The following is a 27,729-nucleotide window of genomic DNA, read 5'->3' as shown; positions in this document are numbered from 1 at the left end:
GTCAATTCACTTTACAGTATATTCTGTGAAGCGCTTTGGGACGTCCTCCCGACGTGAAAAGCGCTATATCAAATGCGAGGATTATTATTATCACCTCAAGGCTGGACTATGGGAACTCTCTCCTCGCCGGCCTTCCCGGCCCTCCCTCCACACTGCAGGTCATTCAGAACTCTGCAGCTCGTGTACTGTCCCGCACCAGACACCGCGACCACATCACTCCCACCCTCGCCCTCACCCTTGCCCTCACTCCCACCCTCGCCCTCACCCTCGCCCTCACTCCCACCCTCGCCCTCACCCTCGCTCGCCTCCACTGGCTCCCCATCCCCCAGAGGATCGAATTCAAGATCCTCATCCTCACCTACAAGGCCATTCACGGCCTCGCTCCCTCCTACCTCTCCGACCTACTGTCCCCCTATCTACCTGCCCGTACCCTCCAATCCTCCGCTCCGGTCTGCTCCACATCCCCCGCCCCAACCGGTGGCCGGGCCTTCAGCCTCTCAGCCCCGAGGCTCGAGAACTCTATCCCCAGTGCCTTCGCCGCTTCCTCCCTTTCCTCCTTCAAGGCCGGTCAAAACCTTTCTCTTTTACCGTTCCTTCAGCTCCCCTCTCGACTCTCTAACCCCTCCTCGCTCCCTCCCTTCCCTCCCCCTGACCATTTCCCCCCTCCTCGCTCCCTCCCTTCCCTCAACCTGACCATTTCCCCCCTGCTCGGGTCCTGACCCAAATGTACAGCGCCTTAGGACGTCCTCCCGACGTGAAAGGTGCTCTATAAATGGAATCTTGTTGTGTTGTTGTTGTAAGGTGCTCAAAGGAGGGGAATGAGCCAGTGGAGTAAGGGGGATAGAGCAAGCAAGTATCTAGAGATGAGAGCCGCAACTGCCACAGCGGTTATGATTATGGTTAGGACGTAGGGTATGGTGGGAGCTATAGCCAGGTGATGTGGCCTCAGTGAGGGGGCAGGTGTCACCTGGGGTGATCCAGGTTTCAATGAGGGCCAGGGTATCAATGCTTTCATCAACCAGTTTGCAGAGGAATGTGTGAGATGGGAGGGGGTGGTGGGAGGTTGGTAGGGAGGGTGTGAATGTGGATGAGGCAGGAGATGTTAGTCCACGTGGTCTGGGTCCAGCGGAGCTTGTGGTGGTCGTGGGGGATGGGGCTGTGTGGCTGCAGCTGGACAGCCAATGCTGAGAATGGTGATCCAGCCAGACATCCTGTGAAGTGCTTTAAGACATCTCAACAACGTGATAAACGCAAAGATTATTATTATTATTACCTGTCAATTGCCTTTATTATAAAATATCAATTGGATTACTCATTAATCTCCAGAGCTATAAGGATATAACCCAAGATACCCAGGCTTTCATTACATTGCCGAGATAATTCAGTGCAACCTGATTGGAACAAATGCTATTTGGCTCAGTAGTACACAGGGCGGTGGAGCAATACATTCTAAATGCAATGCAGTACTGGAGGTGCCTGATGTCCTTCGGATGAGATGAGAAATCTAGATTCTGTTTGCCTCCTCTTCAGGTGCATGTTAAAGACACTGTGACACTATTGGAAAAGATAATGGAATTTCTCCGTGTGCTGGCCGACAATCCTCCAGATTAACTGATTATTCACTCTTTGCTTTACTGTAGGCAAAATGTCTGTTGGTGTTTGCCTACGAAAAATTGTCGCTACACTCGGTAGTATTTACTGATAAATACCTTGAGACATTTCAACATAAGATACTATAAAAATGCTTTCTTCTAACTGGATTCCTGTTTTAAATGTCTGCTTTAAAGATGCATAGCACAAATCACAGTCTCTAGATTTATTTGACTCTTTTGCATTGCTATTTACAATCGGCACAATTAAAATCCCAACCCCTGTCCGTCGATAAAGGTTTCACCAGCGGAATCACAAGTTACATTCAACACAATCTCAATATTTCTATTTACAATTGGCTTTGAAATGTCAGAGCAATAGACCAAGAATGAAAGTGCTCACACAGAGAGGTACCTCAGTGCCAAGACCCTTTGTGGCAGCAGGTTGGGGGGGAGGGGGGGCCTCCCACTCAGAACTTAGAACTTAGTTAGTCATGAATTTCTGTGAAGATACCTGAGGTGTTACTGTCTATCAAAGACATTGTTTGAATGATTTCAATCCTCTGCACCAAATCCCTTTGTAAACAGTATAAAGGGCTTTACCCCAAATATCCTACTTAAATATAAACAAATTACAATTCTTGCAGACTATTAGCAATTTACACGCCAAAATGTTGATATTTTGGGGAATTTGCCCCATTCTTTCGTCCTGGGACTTCTTGGTTTGGAAGGCTCCTTGTCCAGAAGCCTATCACAGTTTGTCCACATTAATCTCCTGAGTCCTGACTGGGGCTGGCTACCAAGCCTCCTCCTCAATTCTTCCTCTTCTCGTGATACTCAGAGATTTTCTTCTCAAAGAATCCTGCAAACAGAGAGGGCAAGGTGGTGAAAATTCAACTCCGAACGAGACTCTCTCTATCTCTTTGGTCTGCTTATTCCTCACCTCAATCTCTTTGGAAAAACACCAAAAGCTGTGAATTTGCTTTCGGGTCAGTCGGGTGTTTGACACATGTGGAAACGCATCACGTGTGAATGGAAACAGGAAGAGGGGCACTGAAGGGAGAATGGCAGGAAGAGGACGATGGAGAGCAGATTTGAGGTCTCTACCTGACAAAGGACATTCAACTTTCCAACACTGAACAGATGAGTTAAGTGAGTTAGACCTTATGTCTTGCTTTGAGGCTCATGGAGCTGACTTTGTTCCCCTCACTATCCTAATACAATATTTGTTAATCAGATTGATGGTGCTGATTGAAAATGGATGGTTGGCAAAGTCCAAACACCATCTGTCTGTCTCTGGCCAGCGTTGTTTCCCTTCCTAGGGATTTATGGGCTGTAAATTTCGCAATGCTTCCAGTTTGCAAATACTATATGGCATTTTAGAACCCAGTAATAATGTATTTAAGCTGGCTCTGTGGCACACTAAGAGCAGAATTGGAGGCACAGGCTTCAAATTAAAAGCCTCATCCAGACTAGAGATTAGAAGTTTTTTTGTGTATTAATACAACAAAAAATTGGATACATTTCTGGTTGAGAAGGAATATTTTGAGGGATAGAGACAGATGTAGACTGAGATGTATTGGGGATCTATAGATAGGTGCATATTGAGATACTGGAGGTTAAAGGGATAAGTACAGACTGAAACTTATTAAGGGATGCAGTACTGGAGCAGACTGAGATCCATTGGGTGTTACTGACTCATACGGAGTTGCAAATCACTCAATAATCAATAATAATAATCCTTGCATTTGATGTTGCGCCTTATTATATCGTTGATACGTCTCAAAGCGCTTCACAGAATATACTGTGAAGTGAATTGACCATATATTTTGTGGGCGAAACATGGTAGCCAATTGGCACAGCAGGGTCCCACACACAGTCATAGATTGAGTGACCAAATTATTATTACTTTGTAGGAATGGGGCTTATTGAAATCCATTGGGAGTTACTGACTCATATAAACCAGTAGTGGAGGAGCAGAGTAATAATCTGGGGTAATAATCCCTTCAAAAAACATTTTTTTAAAAAAAGTAATAATTTGGTCACTCAACCCATGACGGTTTGTGGGACACTGTTGTGCGTAATTGGCTGCCGTGTTTCACCTACCAATTGCACAGTCACTCCACTTTACAGTATATTCTGTGAAGCGCTTTGTGACATCTCAAAAACATAAGGCACTATCAAATGCAAGAATTATTATTATTGTTATGGCGCCATGTGTGATGTTGTAATAATTAGGTGTGTTGTTGGTGAAGTTCTGGCCATTACCTTCCTGGGAGTTTGGGTGGCGCTCCAATTCCTCTATAAATAGGTGGAACATCTGCGTATCCATGAAATTTTTAAGGAACTTCTGGATTGACTTGGAAGAAACAGACTTGCGGAAGGCTTTGGGCTGGAATTTCGCCGTTGTTTTCTGGTGCTTGAGATGGTTGGAATAATGTCCGATGGTTTTAACAAAGAATAGCACAAAAAGGTTTGTCACCATTTTGTTCAACTCTTCAGTGGCTGAAAGAGAGAGACAGAAGTAAATATCACATTGAGTTCTGGATCAGACTTTTAATCACATTTACAGTTTTCAAATTTAATAATAATCCAACTTCTATCTCTATGTGACCTCTCTGTGACCCTATTTACCCCACAGCATCCCCCCTCCCTCCCTCCCTTCCACTCAGCAAACAGCAGCCTGTTTCATGCTCCCCTCCTGATCTGTCTCACCATGGTTGGGCAGGCTTTCAAACATTTTGGAACTCCCTATATCTTACCCCTTTCTCCCCTCCCACCCTACCCCCAGCCTGGGCTCTCCTCATGGGAAACTTCTCTCCAGCAGAGCCAGGTGGTATTTAACATGCATCTAAATGGGCACCGGGATCATGATTTTAATATCTCATGTTAAGGACAAAAGCAGCAGTAATAATAATCCTTGCATTTGATATAGTGCCTCATCACATCTTCGAGACGTCTTAAAACACCTCACAGAATAGACTGTAAAGTGAATTGACTGTATAATTTGTGGGTGAAACACGGCAGCCAATTGCGCACAGCAGCGTCCAACAAACAGTCGCGGATTGATTGACCAAATTATTATTATTATTTTATATTTTTTGAAGGGATAATTACCCCCGGAAAAGCAATCCACAATCAGGTTCCTACTTACTGCTAGGTAAACAGAGGTGTGTGGAGTGAGGAATCTTTCCCAACGTTTCTCTCCTGGGAATCAAACCCAGGTTCTCTCGCTTGCAGGGCGAGTGCTCTAACCATGAAGTTACAAGACCCTAGCACTGCACGGATATATCAGCCTGGACTGTGAGCTCAGCTGATGTGGAGCTTGAACACAAAACTTCCACCCAGGAGACCCCAACTGTGTCGGATTATTTGTTTCTAGTTTCCCCCTCATTGGCACTTGCCTCTGCTCCTAGCCTGACCTCTTCCTGCTCTGTTTGCTCTCCAGTCACCTATCCAATTGGCCATTGTTTGTGCGTGAGCCTTGGCAATGAGTGTCAGAGGGCATCACAGACATGAAAAAGGCAATAGATTGGAGATTGACCTGGTTTGTCACCAACGCCCCCTCACCTCAGCCGCTGACACGATCACCATTCATGGCTGCGCTCTTCACCTCACTGAGCCAATACGAAACTGTGTACTTTTCGACCCACAGCTAACCTTCAAATCCCACATTTGTGCCGTGACCCTTTCCGCCTTTCCTCTGCAACATTGCCCGACTCCGACACCGCCTCTCACAGGCTCCCGAGACCATGATCCATCAAGTCCCAGTTTGACTACACCAACTGCCTGCTTGCTGGACTTTCCAACTCTTCACTCCACAATCTGCAGATTATTCAGTACTCTGCAGTTGGCGTTCTCTCCTGCACCAGGCTCCGGGAACCTATCAGCCTTGTTCTTGCCCGGCTTCACTGGTTCCTCATTCCTCAGAGAATCGAGTACAAAACCCATGTTCTTACCTTCAAGGCCCTCCACGGTCTTGCTCACCCCACCTCTCCGACCTCATAACCCCATATCAGCCTCTCTACTTGGCAGACACCAGCCTGCTTTAGGTCGCCCGCACTTCCTCGGCAGTCAGGCATTTAGCATCTCTGCCCCCACACTCTGGAACTCTATCCTGCAATTCCTCCAACTCACCCCCTCCCTTGATTCCTTCAAGTCTGAAGACCTTCTCTTTGATCGTGGCTTCGGCCACCTTCCCACCTCTACCCCCAACCCCCCTACCCTCCTCCCCCCTACTCCCAGTTTGGGTCCAAAACCCGATTGCCCAGCGACCTGGGACGTCCTTCCATGTGAAGGGCGCTATACAAGTGTAATTTGTTGTTGTTTCTCCCTAACCCTGCCAGGGTCAATTTACTCTCCCCAACAAATCTGGCACGGGATGGAATTGGGGATATAAATTTAAGCACTTTGAGACATCCTCCCGATGTGAAAGGTTCTTCATAAATGTAAATTGTATTGTAAACCAGGAGAATGGTAAGAGGAACACTCTATTTGAATTAGTGACAGTAGGGAGCGCCCTTTACCTCCACCTGAATCAAAGACAGACACAGATCTATAATTAAAAACATAATCAGAGATTGGGCTGGATTGAGCATCTTACACTTGCAGGTGTCTCTCTGGCTCTTCAGTGTCCCCAGCAGCTCCTTATACAGCTTGTGGGGTAGAATCTCTTCTTCATCGCCGACCTGGAACATTTAATAGTAATTCTTGGATTTGATACAGCGCTTTATCACATCTTCGAGACATCTCAAAGCTTTCACAGAATATACTGTTGAGTGAGAGAGAGACACACACAGAGACTATGGGTGTGAAAGCCTGAGTTTGTGTGTATAAGAGACACAGAGAAGGTTTTGCGCACCAATTGTCATAAACGTTTGTGGTTTGAGTGACCAAATTATTATTTATTTATTTTTGAAGGGATTGTTACCCTCGGAAAAGTGATCCGCCAATCTACCATCAACCATGTTCCTTCTTACTGCGGTAAATAGAGGTGTGTGGAGTAAGGAAACTTACCCAACATTTTGCCCTGCCTGGGAATTAAACCCTGGTCCTCTCGCTTGTGAGGAAAGTGCTCTAACCACTGAACTACAGGACTCCACAATTACATCAATGATCCTTCAACATATCGGACACTCCTACACACAGCCTCTCTCCCACTCCTAAGCCTTTACACTTGCTGCCCCAATCGCCTGCGTTACAGTGGCACATGTTATAGACATTTGCGCGAGTCACACGTGATATAGAGTCATCCATAGACACGTGACACAGATGCACAATATCCGAGGAAGCTTCACACAAGCTAAAAGGCAGCTTTATGTTTGTCAGAAACCGATGAACTCACCTTTTTTATAAACGTCCCATGGCAGAGGTCCACAATCAGACACTGAAAGACAGACACCCACAGCATGTTTAGCCATGATTCACATCAGAGGCAGAGCAAGTGTTTCACACTAGTGCTTGGAGTGAGAAGCTACCTTGGTGAATCCTTCACTCTTTCACACAAAAGATGGATTCATTCTGATGGTGGGGCAGAAACCGGCGTCCCCCCACCCTCCTCACAATGTGGCACACCTGAAGGTGCTGGTTCTCTGCTGAGTGTCCGCTTATTGCCAGGGCAGTACTTAGTGCTCCTTACTGTCAAGCGCTCTTGCATTTATTCAGCAGGGGTACTATATAAATGCAAGTTACTGTTGTTGTCGGGGCTACAGGTGGCCTCAGTACCTCGGGATTAGGACATCAGCCAGCGGTCCCGCTCGCAATTCTTCTCCTGCTGAAAATTGCACAAGCACATGTTGGGACAGGAATGGGCTTCGCTATGATGCACCCATCAGGGAATATTCAGCCAATGATCTGGATCATCGAGAACACCATAGCCTGTGTCCTTTCTCATATCAGACCCCATGAGCCCACCCAGATCAGGCTCTCTATTCCCCATCAGATCTGCTTTAAATCCTTGCTCTAACTTTCAAAATGCACACACTTGCCCCATCCAGCTCTGTGATCTACACACCCACTCTCTACTCTGCCAACTCAGGTCCGCTTCCTCCTCTCCTTTTGCAGGTGAGCCTTTAGCCACCTTGACTCCACTCTCCCTAAGTCCCTCCACCTCGCTCCTTCCCCCTCTTCTTTCCATACCTGCTAAAAACCCTCTCTTAGAACCGTGGCTTTGGTCACCTCTTGCCTTATCGCCCACCTTGCTCAGGTTCCTACTTCACCGCTGAGATGTTCTATAGAAAGGTGTTACACTACAATCAATAATAATATTTGCATTTGCTATAACGCCTCATTAGGTTTTAGAGACATATAGCAAATTTTACTGTGAAGAGTGACTATATTTGTAGGCCAATGCGGCAGCCAAATTGGAAAAGGTAACGTCCCCACAAACAGCCATGAAAGTGAAAGTACAAACAAATTGTGATTTTGAAGAAAAACAAACAGAACTTCTCTTTTGAAGAATGTAAAATAGTGAATTGTGTTTTATAGCATTCCAAAGCTCAGCCTGTGTCCATCTCCTGCCAATCTCTCAGTCCTCAGGGATGGGAGAAATTTTGAATTGGTGTCCAGCCAACTAACCAGCACTGGCATTCCTGAACCCGTCCCAAGGATATTTCCAGCTGTAAGTGCTGAGAAAAACTTGGGATACACAGAGCTTTTTTCCCACTGGACCATTGTTGTTTACAATTTGGCCCAAAACCATTTGTCTTCTTTCACTTGCAGCTGAAATCCTGGCAGATCTAATGTCGTTAGGGAAACATCTCTCTATCACTCATGATCTTTAAACTGTCCCGATTTTCCCACGAATTAGATCACAGGGACCTGATTGCCTTGTGCAACAGATATCTGTTTGGAAATCAAACCATTGGTTAAAATCTGCACTTTCACTTCCTGAATCTCATTGTGAACCCCAGAGACTAAACTAAAGGGTAGGGAATTACAAACACAGGCTGGCTGAACCAAAGATCTATGATGTCCCAGTTCCATGTGTATGGGGAATGAACATTGCATGGGGAAGGAGGAGGAGAGAGGAGGGACAAGGAAGTAGGGAGAAGGAGAAGCCAATGATTAGCTTAAGTATGATTCCTTCACCCCCAACAAACAAATTCTGGGTCAGTCTGTGCTGAGTTATTGATCTCAGATGGGAAGTGATTGAGCCCAGTATTGATCTCCCCACCCACAGGTTTGGGAGGAATCATCAGGGTTCAGGCTCTTAATCACTGCCCCCCTTGGGGTGGCGGGTGGTTAAGATAGAAGTAATCTTGACATAGAATGTTCAACTTTTGTGGCCGTTTTGCTTTACAGTATATCCTGTGATGTGAAACACTTTGAGACATCTCAATGACGTGGAAAAGCGCAATATAAAGTACAAGGATTATTATTTTTATAACTTTTGCTCCTGTGGTCTGTGATGTGACACAAGCTTCTGGTCAGCAGAAGCTGAGGATTGGGGGGAGGTGCGGAATTATAGCAACTACAAATTGGATCTTGTAGTGTCTGATCTCCAAGCTCCAATAATAGTAAAACGCCCTTAAACCACAGACTAGAAAAGGGAAGAGGAAGCTATCAATTGAACTGAAATAATATCAGTTCATTCAAATCAAAAAGGAACCTAGACATTATATCACGTTTATGGGTCCCAGTGGCGATGACCTGGGGGAAACTCCAGCAAAGAGAGGGTGGAAAAAGTTTGCAGATGATACTAAACTAGGAAAAGTAGTAAACAGTGAGGAGGATAGTAGCAGACTGCAAGAGGACATAGACAGACTGGTCAAATGGGCAGACACGTGGCAGATGACGTTCAATGTGGAGAAATGTGAAGCGATTCATTTTGTGAGGAAGAATGAGGAGAAGCAATATAAGCTGATGGTACAATCTTAAAGGGGGTGAAGGAACAGAGAGACCTGGGGGTCATATAGTAAATCTTTGAAGGTGGCCGGACAGGCAGATACAGCTGTTAAAGAGCATCCGGGATACTAGGCTTTATAAACAGGGGCATAGAATACACAAGTCAGGAAGTTATGGTGAACCTTTATATAAAACACTGGTTAGGCCTCAGCGAGAGACTGTGTGCAGTTCTGGGCCCCAAACTTTAGGAAGGATGTCAAGGCATTGGAGAGGGAGCAAAGGAGATTGACCAGGATGGTACCAGGAATGAGGGGCGTCAGTTATCAGGAGAGGTAGAGAAGCGAGGATTATTCTCCTTGGAGCAGAGAAGGTTAAGAGGAGCCTTAATAGAAGTTTTCAAAACGATGAGGGGATTCAATAGGTGAACAAGGAGAAACTAATCCCACTGGCGGATGGGTCTGTAACCTGAGGACACCAATTTAAATAGTTGTTAAAAGAAAGAGGGGAGGTGAGGAGAATTTTTTTCACAGCGAGTTGTTGGGATCTGGAATGCATTGCCTGAAAGGCTGGTGGAAGCCAATTCGATGACAACTTTTAAGAGAGAAGCAGATCATTATTTGGGGAGGACAAGTTTGCAGGGTTATGGGGAGAGCGCAGGGGAGTGGGGTTGATTTGGAAGCTCTTTTCAAAGAGCCGGCACAGACACGATGGGCCGAATGGTCTCCTTCTGGGCTGTAATTCTATGATTCTATGATACAGCAATAAATAGTTCATGGAATCTTTTGTGTCCATAATAGATGGGAGTTTGGTTTAACGCAAGAATTATTATTACCATTAACATCTGCCCTGCAATACATCATTGTTGCCAATACAGGGCACCCCTAGGACTGTAGCAGAGTGTCGGTCTGCACTGTGTGAAAGGAAATTGGTTGCTGATTTTCTGCTGCAGAGTGCACTAAAGCAAATCAGATCATATAAAATTCCACCATCATATCCTTTCTCATGCCCTGCTCTACAAATCCATTCCCCCCATCCTCACTAAGCTCCATTGACTCCCTATCCCTTTAACATGCTTGTTCTAATGCTTCTGTGCCCTTGTCTTATGCTTACCACAGTGATCTCCTGTGGTCCTGTTTACTGCTACCTGCCGATTCCCTGCACTCTGCTAACTCGGGCCTGGTCCACATCCCCTATCAGCCACGTTGACGCAGACCTTTGAAACTCTCCCTAAACTCCTCCACCTCACACGCTACATTTCTTCTATCAAAATATACAGTGACTTCACTTTACAATAGATTCTGTGAATTGCTTTGAGGTGTCTCAATGACGCGCTATTTCAAATGCAAGGATTATTATCATTAATCAAAAGTAAAAAAAAACTACCTTTTTGACCTTGCATTCCCCCATTTCCCTCCATCTCTGTAAAGCTTTTTGAGAAATTTAACTACACAAAAGGCTCTATGTAAATGCAAGTTGTCATTGTTGACAAAGCTACTTCCCCAACTGCCCTCCATCCTCCTCAATCGCGATCTCCAGCTCCGAAACACTGACTGAAACTGACTGTTTCAACCCCCGAAACACTGACTGTCCGGCACCTTGGGACGTCCTCCCGATGTCAAAGGCGCTGTACAAATGTTGTTGTTGGGGACTACATGGTCCCCAACAACATTTGTTTTTACTCAGAGGGTAAGGCCTTTCACACTTACATCCTCGATGGGTAGATCTTGCAGCCTCTCCAGGAATGATATCTGGACACCCATCATGAAAGGGGTTGGAGAGCAGACGCTATCTATCATGACCTCTGGCAGCACGGGGATGTAGGTGTGTTGCCATGTGAAGGGGTAGAGCAGGGCAGCGATGGCGTGGATACATTGTGAGAGAATGCTAGCAGGGAGGGGAGAAGATACACAAGCAGTTACACAAATGCCCTCAAACCTGGTCACCAGATCCTCAGCCCATGGGAAGAAAGTATTCCAGATGTTCCCAACATTTGATGTAATTTCCTATTACAAATATCATGTTACAACTTCCTGAAAATATCGAAAAGCTATTGGTAACTGACTCTCTATTGGCATTAGACCTGTCCCAGCTCCCACTCCCAGACCTGTCCCAGCTCACACTCCCAGACCTGTCCCAGCTCACACTCCCAGACCTGTCCCAGCTCACACTCCCAGACCTGACCCAGCTCACAGTCCCAGACCTGACCCAGCTCACAGTCCCAGACCTGCCCCAGCTCACAGTCCCAGACCTGCCCCAGCTCACAGTCCCAGACCTGCCCCAGCTCACAGTCCCAGACCTGCCCCAGCTCACAGTCCCAGACCTGCCCCAGCTCACACTCCCAGACCTGCCCCAGCTCACACTCCCAGACCTGCCCCAGCTCACACTCCCAGACCTGCCCCAGATCACACTCCCAGACCTGTCCCAGCTCACACTCCCAGACCTGCCCCAGCTCACACTCCCAGACCTGCCCCAGCTCACACTCCCAGACCTGCCCCAGCTCACACTCCCAGACCTGTCCCAGCTCACACTCCCAGACCTGTCCCAGCTCACACTCCCAGACCTGTCCCAGCTCACACTCCCAGATCAGATCATCTAACATGGGGTAGATTCATAGTGAAGCTCCCTCCACACTGTCCTACCTAACACTTCTACAGCACCGGTTAGATACATAGAAACAGGAGGCCATTCAGCCCCTCCAGCCTGTTCCGCCATTGTATAAGATCATAGCTGATCTGTACCTCAAATTCAATTACCCGCCCTTGCCCCATATCCCTTAATACCCTGACCAAAGAAATATCTATCCACCTCAGTTTTGAAAATGTAAATGGACCCAGCCATAATCCACAGCCTTTTGAAGGCGAGTTCCAGATTTCCACTATCCTTTGTGTGAAAAACTGCCTCCTGATTTCACTCCTAAATTTTAAAATGACATCCCCTTGTTCTGGATTCCTCCACCAGAGGAAATAGTTTCTCTGTACCTACCCTATCAAATCACTTTATTATTTTAAAAACCGCAATCAGATCACCCAATCAATCAATTATCAATCAGATAACCTTACTTAAGTTTATGCAATCTTATGATACAGAGGAAAGCTCCCTCTGCACTATCCCACCTAACACTCCTCGGTCAGGTCATACAAAACTACGCAATCCATATCCTTTCCCTTACCAGGCTCCGCAAGCTCATTCGCATTGCCAGAGGAGGTCTTCTAGTTCAGAGTATATCTGGTTCAGACACAATATCCCAACCAATTTATCGTAACCCTGGAGCCACAGGTTAAATACAGAGCAAAACTGCCTCTACACAATCCCATCCAACACACCCAGGTAAGCTACAACACAGGTTAGATACAGAGTAAAGTTTCCATCCTGTCTGTCCAGGATCAGCCATAGATATCTTTACCTGAGCTCCTCTGCCAGGAATATCACGCGTCTCTCCAGCAGCACTGAAGCAAAGATCTGGATGATATATTCTTCTGATAAATAGAGCAAGACTGATGCTAGGTCCACATGCTCCAGCCTGGAGTCAAGGGGCCGGGTCAGCTCGATGATCTGGGGAGGGAAGACAGAACACAGATAATCAGCAGCTTTAAAAATCTAAATAGCTCCCCCTCCCTCACACCAGACTCAGCTATTTTGCAAACCTTTTGAGGGTGTAAGTCATCTCAGAAGACCTCCAGATCAGAGAGCTCCAGTGGGGGAGCGAGCACCAGCACAGACATGATGAGGAGATAGCAGGGAATGGGATTAGAGTAGAGAGCTCCAGTGGGGGAGCGAGTACCAGCAGAGACATGATGGGTTTCTTCCCCTGCTGTAATGTCTATGACAACCAAGCATCCCATAAATCCAAGCATCTAGAGAGCATCAGTACACAGGCAGATCCCCATGATCAGTCTCCTGGTGAAGGAAACACCTACATCCTCTAGGCCAGGACGTACCTCTGTTCCTGAATCCGGGATGAAGCTCTTCACACGAACAGTTTTCCCAGGAGCTGGGAAGGGACACTCTCTTAGTGCCTGCATGAAGGGGTATATCACGGCCGTGCAGATCTGCCGTCTCTTCTCTACCTCATCCAGGATCTGCACAGAGAGAAAGGAATCCTGGGGTAATATTCCATTCCCTAACCCACATAAGTCACAGGCATCCCAGAGAATCTTAAAAACAACAGTAATTTCATGCGGGGTAGCAGGAGCACTTGAACAACAGAAACAAAATTACATTTGTAAAGCGCCTTTCATGTCGGGAGAACGTCCCAAGGCGCTGGACAGACAGAGTTACGGACCCGAACTGGGGGTCGGGGTCAGGCAGGGTGGAGGGCAGGGGAGGAAGCAGGGAGATCGAAAGCACGGTTGAAGAGGAGGGTCTTGAAGGAGGCAAGGGCGAGACGGAGGGACTATGGGATGGAGTTCCAGAGGGTAGGGGCAGAGTGCCAGAAGGCCCACCTGCCATAGTAGGGCAAGCGAGGCAGGGGATGTGAAGCAGGGCGGAGCCGCTGAGTGGAGGGAACGAGCAAGATGGCAGGGGGTTAGGATGTCACAGAGTTAGGGGGGAGCAAGACCGTGGAGGGCTTTGAAGGTGAGGACCGGGATCTTGAACTGTATCCTCTGTGTGGTGGGAAGCCAGCGGAGTCGGATGAGGATGGGGGTGATAGGGTCGCGGAGCCTGATACAGGGGAGGACATGAGCTGCAGAGTTCTGGGTGATCTGCAGCCTGTGGAAGGAGGAGTTGGGGAGGTCGATAGGGGAGGAGAGCATAGCACCTTCCACGCAGGGTAGCATCTCAGAGCACTTTACAGTGGTGGAGCCTGACTTTGAGCTGGGGGGAGGGGGCAGTTGGCTGTAACCATGGTTGAAGAGGAAGGTTTTCAGGCAGGACTTGAAAGAGTGGAGAGGGGGCAAAGCGGAGGGATTGAGGGAGGCTTCCAGAGATTTGGGGCATAGTGGCTGAAAGCACAACGAGGGACGAGCAGGAGGCCAGTGCCGGTTGAGCGGGGGTGCCAGGTGATGGACTGGGGAGTGAGGAGGTCAGAGAGGGAGGGAGGTGCCACGATTTGAGGAACTTGAAGTCGATCTGTTCGGTGTTCGGGAGCCAGTAGAGCCTGGGCCAGAACTGGGGAGATGTGCACACGGACTTTGGTTGTGGTCAGTATACGGGCGGCAGAGTCTGAATGAGCTGATCTTGTGATTAGTGGAGTTGGGGAGACCGGCGAGGAGTGTGTTGGAGTAATCCAGACGGGAGGTGACAAACGCATACATGAGCGTTTTTGCTGCATTTGGGGTAAGGTAGTCCGAGGCGGGCCATATGGACGAGGAGGAGGAAGGCGGTCCTTCAGGGACCGGATGTGGGGGAGGAAGGACAGCTGGGGGTCGAACCGGATGCCTAGATTGCGCACTGGTTTGGTGAGTCTCAAGGAGAGCCCAGGGAGGTTGAGTTTAGATCCGCAGGAGTGAAGATGTTGATGGAAGCCAAGGAGTATGGCTTCTGTCTTGTCCACATTCAGCTGCAGGAAGTTTACACTCATCCAGGCCCTGGTGTCTTCCAGACAAGCTGGTAGAACATCGGTGGACCTAGAGTTGGTAATGAAGGAGGCAAAGTAGATTTGTGTGTCATCTGCATACATGTGGAAGTTTATCCCAGGTCTGCGGATTACATCGCCGTGAGGGAGCTTATAGATAAGGAAAAGAAGAGGGACAAGGATGGAGTCCTGGGATACCTCGCAGGTGACCGGGTGGGAGGAGAAACTATTTGCTGAGATGAAACGGAGGCGGTTGATTAAGTTGGACTTGAACCATGCAAGTGCGGTCCCACTAAGGTGGATGAGGGAGGAGAAGTGGTGTAGGAGGATGGCGTGGTGGACTGTGTCGAATGCGGCAGAGAGATCCAGGGGAGGAGGCAGAGGGAGCCCTGGTCACAGATAAGAGAGAATGTGGTTTGTAACGTTAATAAGCGCTGTCTCTTATTGCGGATGGTCAGGGTGAAAGCCAGACTGCAGGGGCTCGAGGAGGGAGAAGTGTGACCGAAGTTGACTTGCAACATTGTGTTCCAGGACCTTGGCAAGGAAGGGCATGTTGGAGATGGGATGGTAATGTGTGAGATGAGAGGGATCGAGGGTGGGTTTTTTGAGGAAGGGGGGATTACAACGGTTTTTCAGGGGGAGCAGAACAATCAATCGCAAAGATGTTCAAATGAATAAAAAACCTTTGGTCTATTTGATCTCATCCTTCCAGATTACCCACCCATTTTCTTATTATAGCATTAGGCTGTTTCTTCACGAGGCCAGCCTGCTGACCTCAGCCATTTCTGTGTGAAGAATATCTTTCTGGCCACTCCTTTGAAATTGTCCACCTCTTATCCTTACTTCATGGAGTCCTGTAATTCAGTGGTTAGAGCACTTGCCTCGCAAGCGAGAGCACTTGGGTTTGATTCCCAGGCAGGGCGAAACCTTAGGCAAGTTTCCTTACTCTACACGCCTCTGTTCACCTAGCAGTAAGTAGAAACCTTGTTGTTTGTCAATTGGCGGATCGTTTTCTAGGGGTAAATAATCCCTCAAAAAAAATTGTTAAAATAATAAATTGGTCACACGAATGTGTGGGACACTGCTGTATGTAATTTGCTGCCGTGTTTTGCCCACAAAATAGTCGATACACTTTAGAGTATATTCTGTGAAGCGCTTTGAGATGTCTCAATGACAAGATTGTAGGCGCAATACAAATGTAAGGCTTATTATTGTTACCATTTAATCAGTAATGACGAGAATTGAACACAATTCTCCAGATGTAGCCTAATCAGACCATAAGACAGCTTCCAGAGATCTGAACTCAATAGCTTTGGTAATATAGCCTAGCTTCTCTTGTTTTTTAATGCCTTATCCACTACTAACTCATACTATTTTGACACAGCAAGTGATGTGAGTGATGGAGCCAAATAACTCCCATAGATCTCTTTCAGTATTCCCTTTCTGTCACATCCATGAAGTGTACAGGACATCGGTTTTCCCTATCTATGTACAGAAGCCTGCAGTATCGGCCTTGGGCTCTCGTTCCCCTGGTTCCAGTGCTTGCATTGCTGTTTGCGCAACATAAATAGAGCAGTGGAAATCTGTTACCCAGCAGGAGGCCATCGACCAATTTCAATAGTGTTGTCAGTGCTTGCTCCTCCAATGAAGCCATCTATCCGAATTCCAATTCCCTGCTTCCTCCCCCAACCTCTACCACTGACCCACCAACTCTGGAATAATACTACTACTACTACTAATAATAATAATAAGGCTTGCATTTGAGAAACGGCCTTATCACGTCACAGAGACATCTTAAAACTTAACAGGATAAAGTGATTTTTCACTATATGTTTGTGGGCGAATCGCAACAGCCAATTTGCACTCAACAATCATCCCCAAATAGCAGTGAAGTGAATGTCCAATTTTATTATTGGTGGGATTTATTGACCAGGACACCAGGATAAACATCCTACTTTGTTCGAATAGTGCCAAGGGATCTTTAACATCCACCTAAACAGGCAGACGGGACCTGTACCCTTTAACCTGCCAACCCCTCCTTACACCAACCTCTTTCTACATCAATCCATCTTGCTACCTAATTCAGTAAAGTCTGCTTTATGTCATCCTGTAGGGCACCTGACACGGGAAGAGGTTGTCTTCTCAGGTCACACATTCAAACATCAGTGGGTGCAGTTTGTCACCAATACACAAATCAATCATAACTTAATGGTACCTTAGAGAAGAGGCCGAAACAGCCCAGGCAGCTGATGATACAGAAAACCTCAGGCAGCCGGGCCCCCTTCCCACCTGGCTGTAGTAAGAGAAAGAGAGAAACTGAATTATAAGGAACAATATGTAGAGAGACAGTCCAAGTTACACAGTAACAGTATGTACAGAGAGAGCTAAAGGTTGACGTGAAAGAACGATTAACCTAGAGGACCCTGGGCAAAGCCTCCCTTTTTCCATAGTGCCTGAGGAGCTTTAACATTCACCTCAACAGGTGGATGGGACCTAGGTTTAACATCTCGTTCAAACGACCGCACCACCAACAAAGTCTAGACTGTAAACTCAAGCTCATGTACATCTTTCAAAGCACATCAAGACCTAACTGTTTGACCATGCTTCTGGTTATTTTTTCCTCTCCCCATCCCAGCCCCCTCAGCTCCCATCCCAGCTCAGGTGGCCCAGATGACAGTTGAGCACTTTGAGATGTCCTTCCAACATGAAAAAGGTGCTGTGTAAATGTTGTTAAGTTTCTGGAAGGGAAACACAAATTATTGCTTATGCGCCCATGGACCTTTCTCTAATAGGGAATCCGCCCCACAGCAGCCAAAAAGGTGGACCACCCTGGGTTAGACTAGGAGTTCAATGTCCCAACATGGGGCTTCATTGCAAATTTCAGTGGTGAGTGCTTTCGACTAAGCTCGGTTGCTCTCATTACTCATACAATGTACCACAAAACGGCTGTGTATTGTCCGCCAGTGAGTCAGCACCTTCAGGAGAGGAGGAGAGGTGAAAGTAGAGAAGAGAGAAGCAGAAGGTTCCAGAAGAGGAGGATGATTGTTACCAAAAGCCGCCTGCAGTATCCAAACTTCCGACTGCCATCAATATCGGTCAGAACAAAGGAGAAGGTCTCACTGAAAGAAACAAGAACCAAGTCATTGACCTAGACACTGACTCAGGCAACAAACCCAGATAGAGCTCCAGTCTTCTCGTCCCCTTACATTTACAGTCTATTAACCCCAAACTCGGAATCTTGATCTGCTGTCCTAGGGTATCCTTGTGTCTTCAGATCATAAAATTAGCAACTGATGAACAGTGTGTCAGGGGTGAAACCACTGCTGCCTCAGTGGATAAGTCACTGGCTGGAGTGAAACTGTGACATTGAAGGTGCCAGGTCCAATCCTGGTCTCTGCTTCATTCAGAGCCACAGTTGGCACTTATTATTATTGCCTTAAGTTTGGAAGAGGGAAACTCAGCGAGGTTTATGCTCCTGGTGCCTGAAGTCCCGTCGAGCCTTGGCCTGGAGACCACTTAGTCTTGACATTTAAGATTGTGGAAAACTTGCAAATCCACTCTGAACTCGAAATCAAATTTCGCACAATTATTAAAAGAGCTGGTTTTCCAATTTAAAAAATAGTCACTCAATCCACGGCTATTTGTGGGACATTGCTGTGTGAAATTGACTGCCGTGTTTCACCCACAAAATAAACAGTTCACACACCCCACTATATTATGTGAAGCACTTTGAGACATCTCAACAACATAATAGGGCACTGTATCAAATGCAAGGATTATCATTATTGAGAATTTTCTTCTCTTTTAAGAAAAATAGTTTGATAGGCTAAAACTAGGTGGAATTTCAGGCATCCAATGATCATCTTGTGACCTTGCTGGTTAGTATAAGGCATACCTGGATTGAACCTACCTATGATCACTAACTGAACATCCTGCTAACTCTCACTGTTCACAATTGGGGTGGAAATGCTCACAAGTTGATACAAAGCAGTGACGTTTAGGAGATCATTTGTTGCTCTTGGTGGCATCCCAGTGTTTCACTGCATACTGGTATTGAATGCTTTTTCTCTTCAATCATTATGTAATTACCAATTAATGTTATACTCAATCAACCCAGTAACCAACCACAACAGGAACAACAACATTGCAGAAACCAGGAGCTCTGGTGGAATGGTTGTGCTGAGGGGTTGTTACCTCTTGTACTCAGTGAGTGGGGCCCAGCTCTTGCCATCCGGGAAGCAGAAGAGCGGAATAGCTTTAAGTAAGCTCTCCTCCTCCTCCTTCTGAGAGCGCAGCAGATTCTCTCTCTGTAAGTGGACAAGAAACTCGTCAGCTGCATAACTGGTATAGATAGCACAGCCAGCTATGCCCAACCACAACTACATTCCTCAGCCCCCATCCCAATCCTGGCCCCAATCCCCAGCCCCAATCCCTCCTCCCCTTATTTCCTGAGAGCCCAAGATTCACCTTGGCATTGAGGCCTCCAACCCCTCCTGATCCTAAACCCCAGATCGGGTGCAAACCCTTAACTGTCCCCAAAGTCCCCATACACCCCCCACACATATACAACACCCCCCACCCACAAACCCCTCCCCCAACACACCATCCACACACATACCCCACACGCATACCCCCACCCAGCCAGCAGCCCCCACCCCCCACACAACCCCCGTGCTCACACACACCGCCCTGGAATCTGCTGGGAATGGGTGACAACAGCGTCAAGGTAGAGAAACAAGCTGAGCTCCTGCCTACCTTGGGAAACTGGTATGTTATCTGTGGTTCATAACTGGCTCCAGATTTCTTGAGTGACACAACGACCAGGTATTCGAAGAAGAGCTTGCCACAGTGCCACGAGGTCTCCTTCACCTTTGTGTCCTCTTGTGAGAGGCTCCTCTCCACCGAATTCCCTTTCTCACCAACTGTTGGAAGAAGACGCAGTTTACACTGATAGAATCTCAGAGTGAGTCGGCAGGGTCTGGCCCCTGTGCATGGTGGCTGTCACGCTCTCTCTCTCTCACTTCCTCCTCTACAAGATGAGCAGTTTGGTTACGCAGTTATCAGAGACTTTCTCCAAACACAAGCAGCTTCTTCAAATCCACAGCTCTAACCTTTGTGACTGCTCCTTCCTATGTCTCACGTTATTCCTCCTGTGTCTGTTTTATTTAACACTTTCTTTCTAGCTTTAACCATTTTTCCGGGTTTTAACATTTCCCAATAATCTTTGATTTTGTCGTAGTGCCTATAAAGTCAAAATGGCTCAAAGCACTTTGTAGGGATAATTACTGTCAAGTATTTATAAGCAAATGTCACAGTCAATTTACATACAGCAATGCCCGACAAACAGCCATGAAGTGAATAGGAACGCAGGTACAGCATTACCTCGAGCCTGTTCCACCATCTATTAGATAGTGGCTGATCTGTACCTGAACTCCATTTACCTACCTTTGCCCTATATCCCTTGATCCCCTGACCCAACAAATATCTAAATCACCTCAGTCTTGAAAATGTGAATGGATCCAACCAACCATAATCCACAATCTTTTTGGGGGAGAGAGAGAGATTTCCAGATTTCCACTAGCCTTTGGGTGAAAAACTGTCTCCTGTTTTCAATCCTAAATGGTCTGGCTCTAATTTTAAGATGATGCCCCCCTTGTTCTGGAACAATTAATCAGATTGATTGTCAGCTAGGATACTGGGAGAAACTCTTGTCTCTTTTTCAATCATGTCACGGAATTAAACAGGCAGACACCACCCCCCCACCACCAAACACACACACATACCCCACACCCTCACACACATCCCACAGCCTCCCGCCACACACCCCCTCCCCACACAATGTCTCATCTGAAGGAAGGCACCTCCGTCAAGTCAGCTCTCCCCCAGCACCGCACTGGAATGTAAGCCTAGACTGTAAATGAAACTACAAGATTGGTTTAGTCCATCTGATTTCATCCCTCCAGAACCCCCAACCTCTATTCCCCATCACAGAATCAAACTGATTTTAAACAAGTCCCAGTATCTTGGTGTCAACCACCTTTCCTGTGACTGTTCCAGCCGTTAATCACTCACTGGTTAAAGAAAAACCTCCAGGGGTGTGTCCCGAAATTGCCCTTTACAACTCTTGATACCCAAGGCTCTGGCCCGCTCCACGTCCCCCACCTGGCCCACCCCATCATCGTTGATCTAGCCTTCAGCCTCGCTGGCCCAACTTTTGGAACTCCATCCCACAGTCCCTTCGCCGTGCTCCCTCCCTTCCCTCCTTCAAAGGTCTCAAGACCCTCCTCTTCAATCGCACCTTCGGCCAACCTGGTACCCTCTACCACCCCTGCCCTCCACACCCCGATCCCAACCCCAGCTCAGGCTCAAATCTCTGTCCAGCAATTTGAGTGAAAGGCGCTATGTAAATGTAATTTGTTGTTGTTGCTGTTGAACTTTCCGACCCAAAAGCGAGAGCACGAGCATTAGAATGAAGAAGAATCCTGCCCAATAATCATTTAGCATCGCAATTCATCAAATTCTTGCTGTTTGCGAGTAAGTGCTGTGTTTGTCCCTATAACAATTGCTACACTTCAGAGTAATTCATTATGTGAGATGCCTTTGATGTGACGCAGCACGAAATAGTGTGAATTATTGTAGATGTACCTTGTAGATATTATCCCCTTCCTGTGGGAAGTCCCTGCGGAAATGACAACAACGTGGCAGCTGAAAGTGTCCACATTGCTTTTAGTCCAATCATTTTGTAAAGTCAGGTTATTGGGGATTACGATTGTTGTGATTAATCAACTAACATCCGCTGGTTTGACTATAATTTAACAGCATGTTTAAGACCAAATAAACTTGATCATTTATTTTATGGATGTCTGGGGGGGCGTTGCTATGTGCAAATTGGCTGCCCGAGTTTGTCTACAGAAATACCTCGTCACTACATTTTAAAGTAAAGGCCATTAAGCACTTTGAGACATTCTGACCACTGTTAAGGCGCTATATCAAATACAAGGGCAATGATGTGATAACTATCACCTCACAGGTCACAAGTTTCACTCTAATATTTCAGTCGGGATTCCTCAACAAGGAATTAATACAGAAATTGGGTCACAAACACACACCTCCACCCCCCCCCACACACCTCCACCCCCCCCTCACACACCTCCACACCCCCACACACACCTCCACCCCCCCCACACACACACCTCCACCCCCCCACACACCTCCACCCCCCCACACATACCTCCACCCCCCCCACACACACACCTCCACCCCCCCACACACACCTCCACCCCCCCACACACACCTCCACCCCCAACCCCACACACACCTCCACCCCCCACACACCTCCACCCCCCCCATACACACCTCCACCCCACACACACCTCCACGCCCCCACACACCTCCACCCCCCCCACACACACCTCCACCCCCCACACACACACCTCCACCCCCCCCCCACACCTCCACCCTCCCCCCCCCACACCTCCAACCCCCCACCCCACACCTCCACACCCCCCCACACACCTCCACCCCCCCACACACACACCTCCACCCCCCTACACACCTCCACCCCCCCTACACACCTCCACCCCCCCTACACACCTCACCAGCCCACACCTCAACCAACCCCACCAGCCCACACCTCAACCAACCTCACCAGCCCACACCTCACCAGCCCACACCTCCACACCCCCACACACCTCCACCCACCCCACACACACCTCCACACGCCCCCACACACACCTCCTGGGTGGGGTTGGTTGAGGTGTGGGCTGGTGAGGTGTGGGCTGGTGAGGTGTGGGCTGGTGGGGTTGCTTGAGTTGTGGGCTGGTGAGGTGTGGGCTGGTGGGGTGTGGGCTGGTGAGGTGTGGGCTGGTGGGGTGTGGGTTGGTGGGGTGTGGGCTGGTGAGGTGTGGGCTGGTGGGGTGTGGGCTGGTGGGGTGTGGGCTGGTGAGGTGTGGGTTGGTGGGGTGTGGGCTGGTGAGGTGTGGGCTGGTGGGGTGTGGGCTGGTGAGGTGTGGGCTGGTGGGGTGTGGGTTGGTGGGGTTGGTTGAGGTGTGGGCGGGTGAGGTTGGTTGGGGTGTGGGCTGGTGAGGTGTGGGCTGGTGGGGTGTGGGCTGGTGAGGTGTGGGCTGGTGGGGTGTGGGCTGGTGGGGTGTGGGGTGTGGGCTGGTGGGGTGCAGTGAGGGGCTGGCGTGGTGTCGGGTGGGGTCAGGCGGGCTGGGGGGGTGTACCTCCTCTGGACTGTGGCCTTGCGGGCCAGGTCAGCCTCCTGAAGCTCCTCCTGAGACCTCGAAAGTTGTCCATGTGTCACTGTGGTCTGCGATACACACACAATCACCCGGTTATTAACCATAATAATTCTGGCGTTTGATACTGAGCCTTTATTACATTAACAAAACATCTCAAAGCGCTTCACAGGGTTTTAATTGTGAAGTGTAGTGACTGTGAATGTTTGCAGGTGAACGTGGCAGCCAATTTGCACGAGGAACAAACAGCCAAAATAATAATAATAATCATCCTGACATTTGACACATCGTCAGAGACGTCACAAAGCGCTTCACAGGATTTGACTGTAAATGTCACTGTGAAGTGACTGTGCGCCGGTGCCATCGGCGCCGCGTTCCGCCCACAAAATACAGTCCGTTCACTTTACAGCGTATCCGCTGAAGCGCTTGGAGACGCCTCGAAGACGGGATACAGCTCTGGGGCAAAGGTCGGGATTATTCTTATCATTATTTTGTACATGAATCAGCGAACGGTACCGCCCGAGAGCCCGACACCGGCACCGGCACTCCGGGAGGCCGGGCACAGGGGGGCAGCGCCTCCAGCCCCGGGGGGGGGGTGGGGGGGGACGGGCTGCCAGCCCCGGGTGTGGGATGTGGGGGGGGGATGGGCTGGGGGTGTGGGGATGGGGTGTGGGGGGGGGATGGGGTGGGGGTGTGTGTGGGGGTGTGTGTGTGGGGAGGTGGGGGTGTGAGGGATGGGGTGGGGTGTGGGGGTGGGGGGGGGACGGGCTGCCAGCCCCGGGTGGGGGTTGTGGGGGTGTGTGTGTGGGGGGGGTGGGGCTGTGGGGGTGTGGGGGTGTGGGGGGGGGCTGTGGGGGGGCTGTGGGGGTGTGGGGGGCTGTGGGGCTGTGGGGGCTGTGGGGGGGGGCTGTGGGGGGGGGGGGCTGTGGGGGGGGGGCTGTGGGCTGTGGGGGTGTGGGGGGGGGGGGTGGGGGGGCTGTGGGGCTGTGGGGGTGTGGGGGGGGCTGTGGGGGGGCTGTGGGGGGGCTGTGGGGGTGTGGGGGGGCTGTGGGGGGGGGGCTGTGGGGTGTGGGGGGGCTGTGGGGGGTGGGCTGTGGGGGGGCTGTGGGGGGTGTGGGGGGGCTGTGGGGGTGGGGGGGGCTGTGGGGGGTGTGGGGGGGGGGTGGGGGGTGTGGGGGTGTGGGGGGGGGCTGTGGGGGGGGGGGCTGTGGGGGGTGTGGGGGGGCTGTGGGGGGGGGCTGTGGGGGGGCTGTGGGGGGGGGGCTGTGGGGGGGGGCTGTGGGGGGGGCTGTGGGGGGGGGGGGGGCTGTGGGGGGGGGCTGTGGGGGGGCTGTGGGGGCTGTGGGGGGGCTGTGGGGGGGGCTGTGGGGGTGGGGGGGGCTGTGGGGGTGTGGGGGGGGGGCTGTGGGGGGGGCTGTGGGGGTGTGGGGGGGGGCTGTGGGGGGTGTGGGGGGGGCTGTGGGGGTGTGGGGGCTGTGGGGGGGCTGTGGGGGGTGTGGGGGGGGGGCTGTGGGGGGGCTGTGGGGGGGGCTGTGGGGGGGGGCTGTGGGGGGGGGCTGTGGGGGGGCTGTGGGGGTGTGGGGGGGCTGTGGGGGTGGTGGGGGGGCTGTGGGGGGGGGGCTGTGGGGGGGCTGTGGGGGGGGCTGTGGGGGTGTGGGGGGCTGTGGGGGGTGTGGGGGGGGGGCTGTGGGGGGGGCTGTGGGGGGGCTGTGCGGTGTGGGGGGGGCTGTGGGGGGGGCTGTGGGGGTGTGGGGGGCTGTGGGGGGGGCTGTGGGGGGCTGTGGGGGGGGGGTGTGGGGGGGGGGCTGTGGGGGGCTGTGGGGGGGGGCTGTGGGGGGGCTGTGGGGGGCTGTGGGGGGGGGCTGTGGGGGGCTGTGGGGGGGGGGGGCTGTGGGGGGGGGCTGTGGGGGGGGGGCTGTGGGGGGGGGCTGTGGGGGGCTGTGGGGGGGGGCTGTGGGGGGGCTGTGGGGGTGTGGGGGGGGGCTGTGGGGGGGCTGTGGGGGGGGGGCTGTGGGGGGGGGCTGTGGGGGGGGGCTGTGGGGGGGGGCTGTGGGGGGGGCTGTGGGGGGCTGTGGGGGGGGCTGTGGGGGGGCTGTGGGGGCTGTGGGGGGGGGGCTGTGGGGGGGGGCTGTGGGGGGCTGTGGGGGCTGTGGGGGGCTGTGGGGGGGCTGTGGGGGGGGGCTGTGGGGGGGCTGTGGGGGGGGCTGTGGGAGGCTGTGGGGGGCTGTGGGGGGCTGTGGGGGGGGGCTGTGGGGGGCTGTGGGGCTGTGGGGGGGGGCTGTGTGGGGGGGGCTGTGGGGGGCTGTGGGGGGCTGTGGGGGGGGGGCTGTGGGGCTGTGGGGGGCTGTGGGGGGCTGTGGGGGCTGTGGGGGGCTGTGGGGGGGGGGCTGTGGGGGGCTGTGGGGGGGGCTGTGGGGGGCTGTGGGGGGGGGGGGCTGTGGGGGGCTGTGGGGGGGGGGGGGCTGTGGGGGGCTGTGGGGGGGGCTGTGGGGGGGGGGGGGGGGGGGGGGGCTGTGGGGGGCTGTGGGGGGGGGGGGGCTGTGGGGGCTGTGGGGGGGGGCTGTGGGGGGCTGTGGGGGGGGGGGCTGTGGGGGGCTGTGGGGGGGCTGTGGGGGGGGGGGGGCTGTGGGGGGGCTGTGGGGGGGGGGGCTGTGGGGGGCTGTGCTGCCGGTAACTGGGGGGGAATTTCCATTCTCAACAAAACTTACTTTCGCTTTTGACGGTGTTCTCGGTGTTGAGCCGCCGCCGGTGATCGGTTTTCCTGTCCACCCGTCACTGTGAGGGCGGCTCTCGGGTGCAGCGCTCCGGCCCGTCCGGCCCGCGGGCCACCAAACTCTCTGCTGAGCCGCTCCGCTGTGAGTCTGAGCTCCGCCGCGCGGTCCCGTCCGACAATCACTGACTGAGAGCCGCTCAAACCTCTCCCTCTCTCCCTCTCTCCCGCACACCCCCCGCGCACAGCCACTCCCTCACTGTACACACAGCGCTTAACCACTCCCCGAACACAGTCACTTCAGTGGCGGTGACAATGATAACCGACCCTTTGACTGAGCTGAGCCCTGGGATACTGGCCGAGGGCACTGCCCTGCACTACACTGCCCTGCACTGCACTACACTGCCCTGCACTGCCCTGCACACTGCCCTGCACTACACTGCCCTGCACTGCCCTGCACTACACGGCCCTGCACTGCACTACACTGCCCTGCACTGCCCTGCACACTGCCCTGCACTACACTGCCCTGCACTACACACTGCCCTGCACTGCCCTGCACTACACTGCCCTGTACTGCCCTGCACTACACTGCCCTGTACTGCCCTGCACTCCACTGCCCTGTACTACACTGCCCTGCACTGCCCTGCACACTGCCCTGCACTGCCCTGCACTACACTGCCCTGCACTACACTGCCCTGCACTGCCCTGCACTACACTGCCCTGCACTGCACTACACTGCCCTGCACTGCCCTGCACACTGCCCTGCACTACACTGCCCTGCACTGCACTACACTGCCCTGCACTGCCCTGCACACTGCCCTGCACTACACTGCCCTGCACTGCACTACACTGCACTGCCCTGCACTACACACTGCCCTGCACTACACTGCCCTGCACACTGCCCTGCACTGCCCTGCACACTGCCCTGCACTACACTGCCCTGCACTGCACTACACTGCCCTACACTGCCCTGCACACTGCCCTGCACTACACTGCCCTACACTGCCCTGCACACTGCCCTGCACTACACACTGCCCTGCACTACACTGCCCTACACTGCCCTGCACACTGCCCTGCACTACACACTGCCCTGCACTACACACTGCCCTGCACTACACACTGCCCTGCACTACACTGCCCTGCACTGCACTACACTGCCCTGCACTACACACTGCCCTGCACTACACACTGCCCTGCACTACACACTGCCCTGCACTGCACTGCACTACACACTGCCCTGCACTGCACTACACTGTACTGCACACTGCCCTACACTACACACTGCCCTGCACTACACACTGCACTACACTGCACTACACACTGCACTGCACTACACACTGCCCTGCACTACACACTGCCCCGCACTACACTGCACTGCACACTGCACTGCACTACACACTGCACTACACTGCACTACACACTGCACTGCACTACACACTGCCCTGCACTACACTGCACTGCACTACACACTGCCCTGCACTACACTGCACCGCACACTGCACTGCACTACACACTGCACTACACTGTACTGCACACTGCCCCGCACTGCACTGCCCCGCACTGCACACTGCCCCGCACTACACACTGCCCCGCACTGCACTGCCCCACACTGCACACTGCCCTGCACTACACACTGCACTGCACTACACTGCCCTGCACTGCACACTGCTCACTGCCCCGCACTGCACTACACTGCCCTGCACTGCACACTGCCCCGCATTACACTGCTCACTGCCCCGCACTGCACTACACTGCCCTGCACTGCTCACTGCTCACTGCCCTGCACTGCACTACACTGCCCTGCACTGCTCACTGCCCCGCACTGCACTA

General features: G+C 51.4%; 1 protein-coding gene across 1 annotated transcript; it reads right to left on the bottom strand.

The window, feature by feature from the left end:
- Positions 1-1,801: 1,801 nt before the first annotated feature.
- Positions 1,802-26,312, bottom strand: LOC103190119 (DENN domain-containing protein 2D). The gene is made up of 13 exons (XM_042342033.1): positions 25,898-26,312; positions 23,175-23,260; positions 19,705-19,871; positions 19,144-19,256; positions 17,999-18,068; positions 17,165-17,242; positions 13,373-13,513; positions 12,838-12,986; positions 11,141-11,318; positions 6,934-6,975; positions 6,193-6,277; positions 3,858-4,094; positions 1,802-2,451 (listed from the first exon to the last, which is right to left on the bottom strand). Exons 2-13 carry the CDS (start codon positions 23,245-23,247, stop codon positions 2,402-2,404), a joined length of 1,383 nt encoding a protein of 460 aa, XP_042197967.1. The 5' UTR covers positions 23,248-23,260; positions 25,898-26,312; the 3' UTR covers positions 1,802-2,401.
- Positions 26,313-27,729: the final 1,417 nt, after the last annotated feature.

The sequence above is a fragment of the Callorhinchus milii genome, unplaced genomic scaffold (assembly GCF_018977255.1).
Source record: "Callorhinchus milii isolate IMCB2004 unplaced genomic scaffold, IMCB_Cmil_1.0 Scaffold19, whole genome shotgun sequence".
NCBI lineage: Eukaryota > Metazoa > Chordata > Chondrichthyes > Chimaeriformes > Callorhinchidae > Callorhinchus > Callorhinchus milii.
This window is presented reverse-complemented; position numbering and strand designations above follow the sequence as displayed.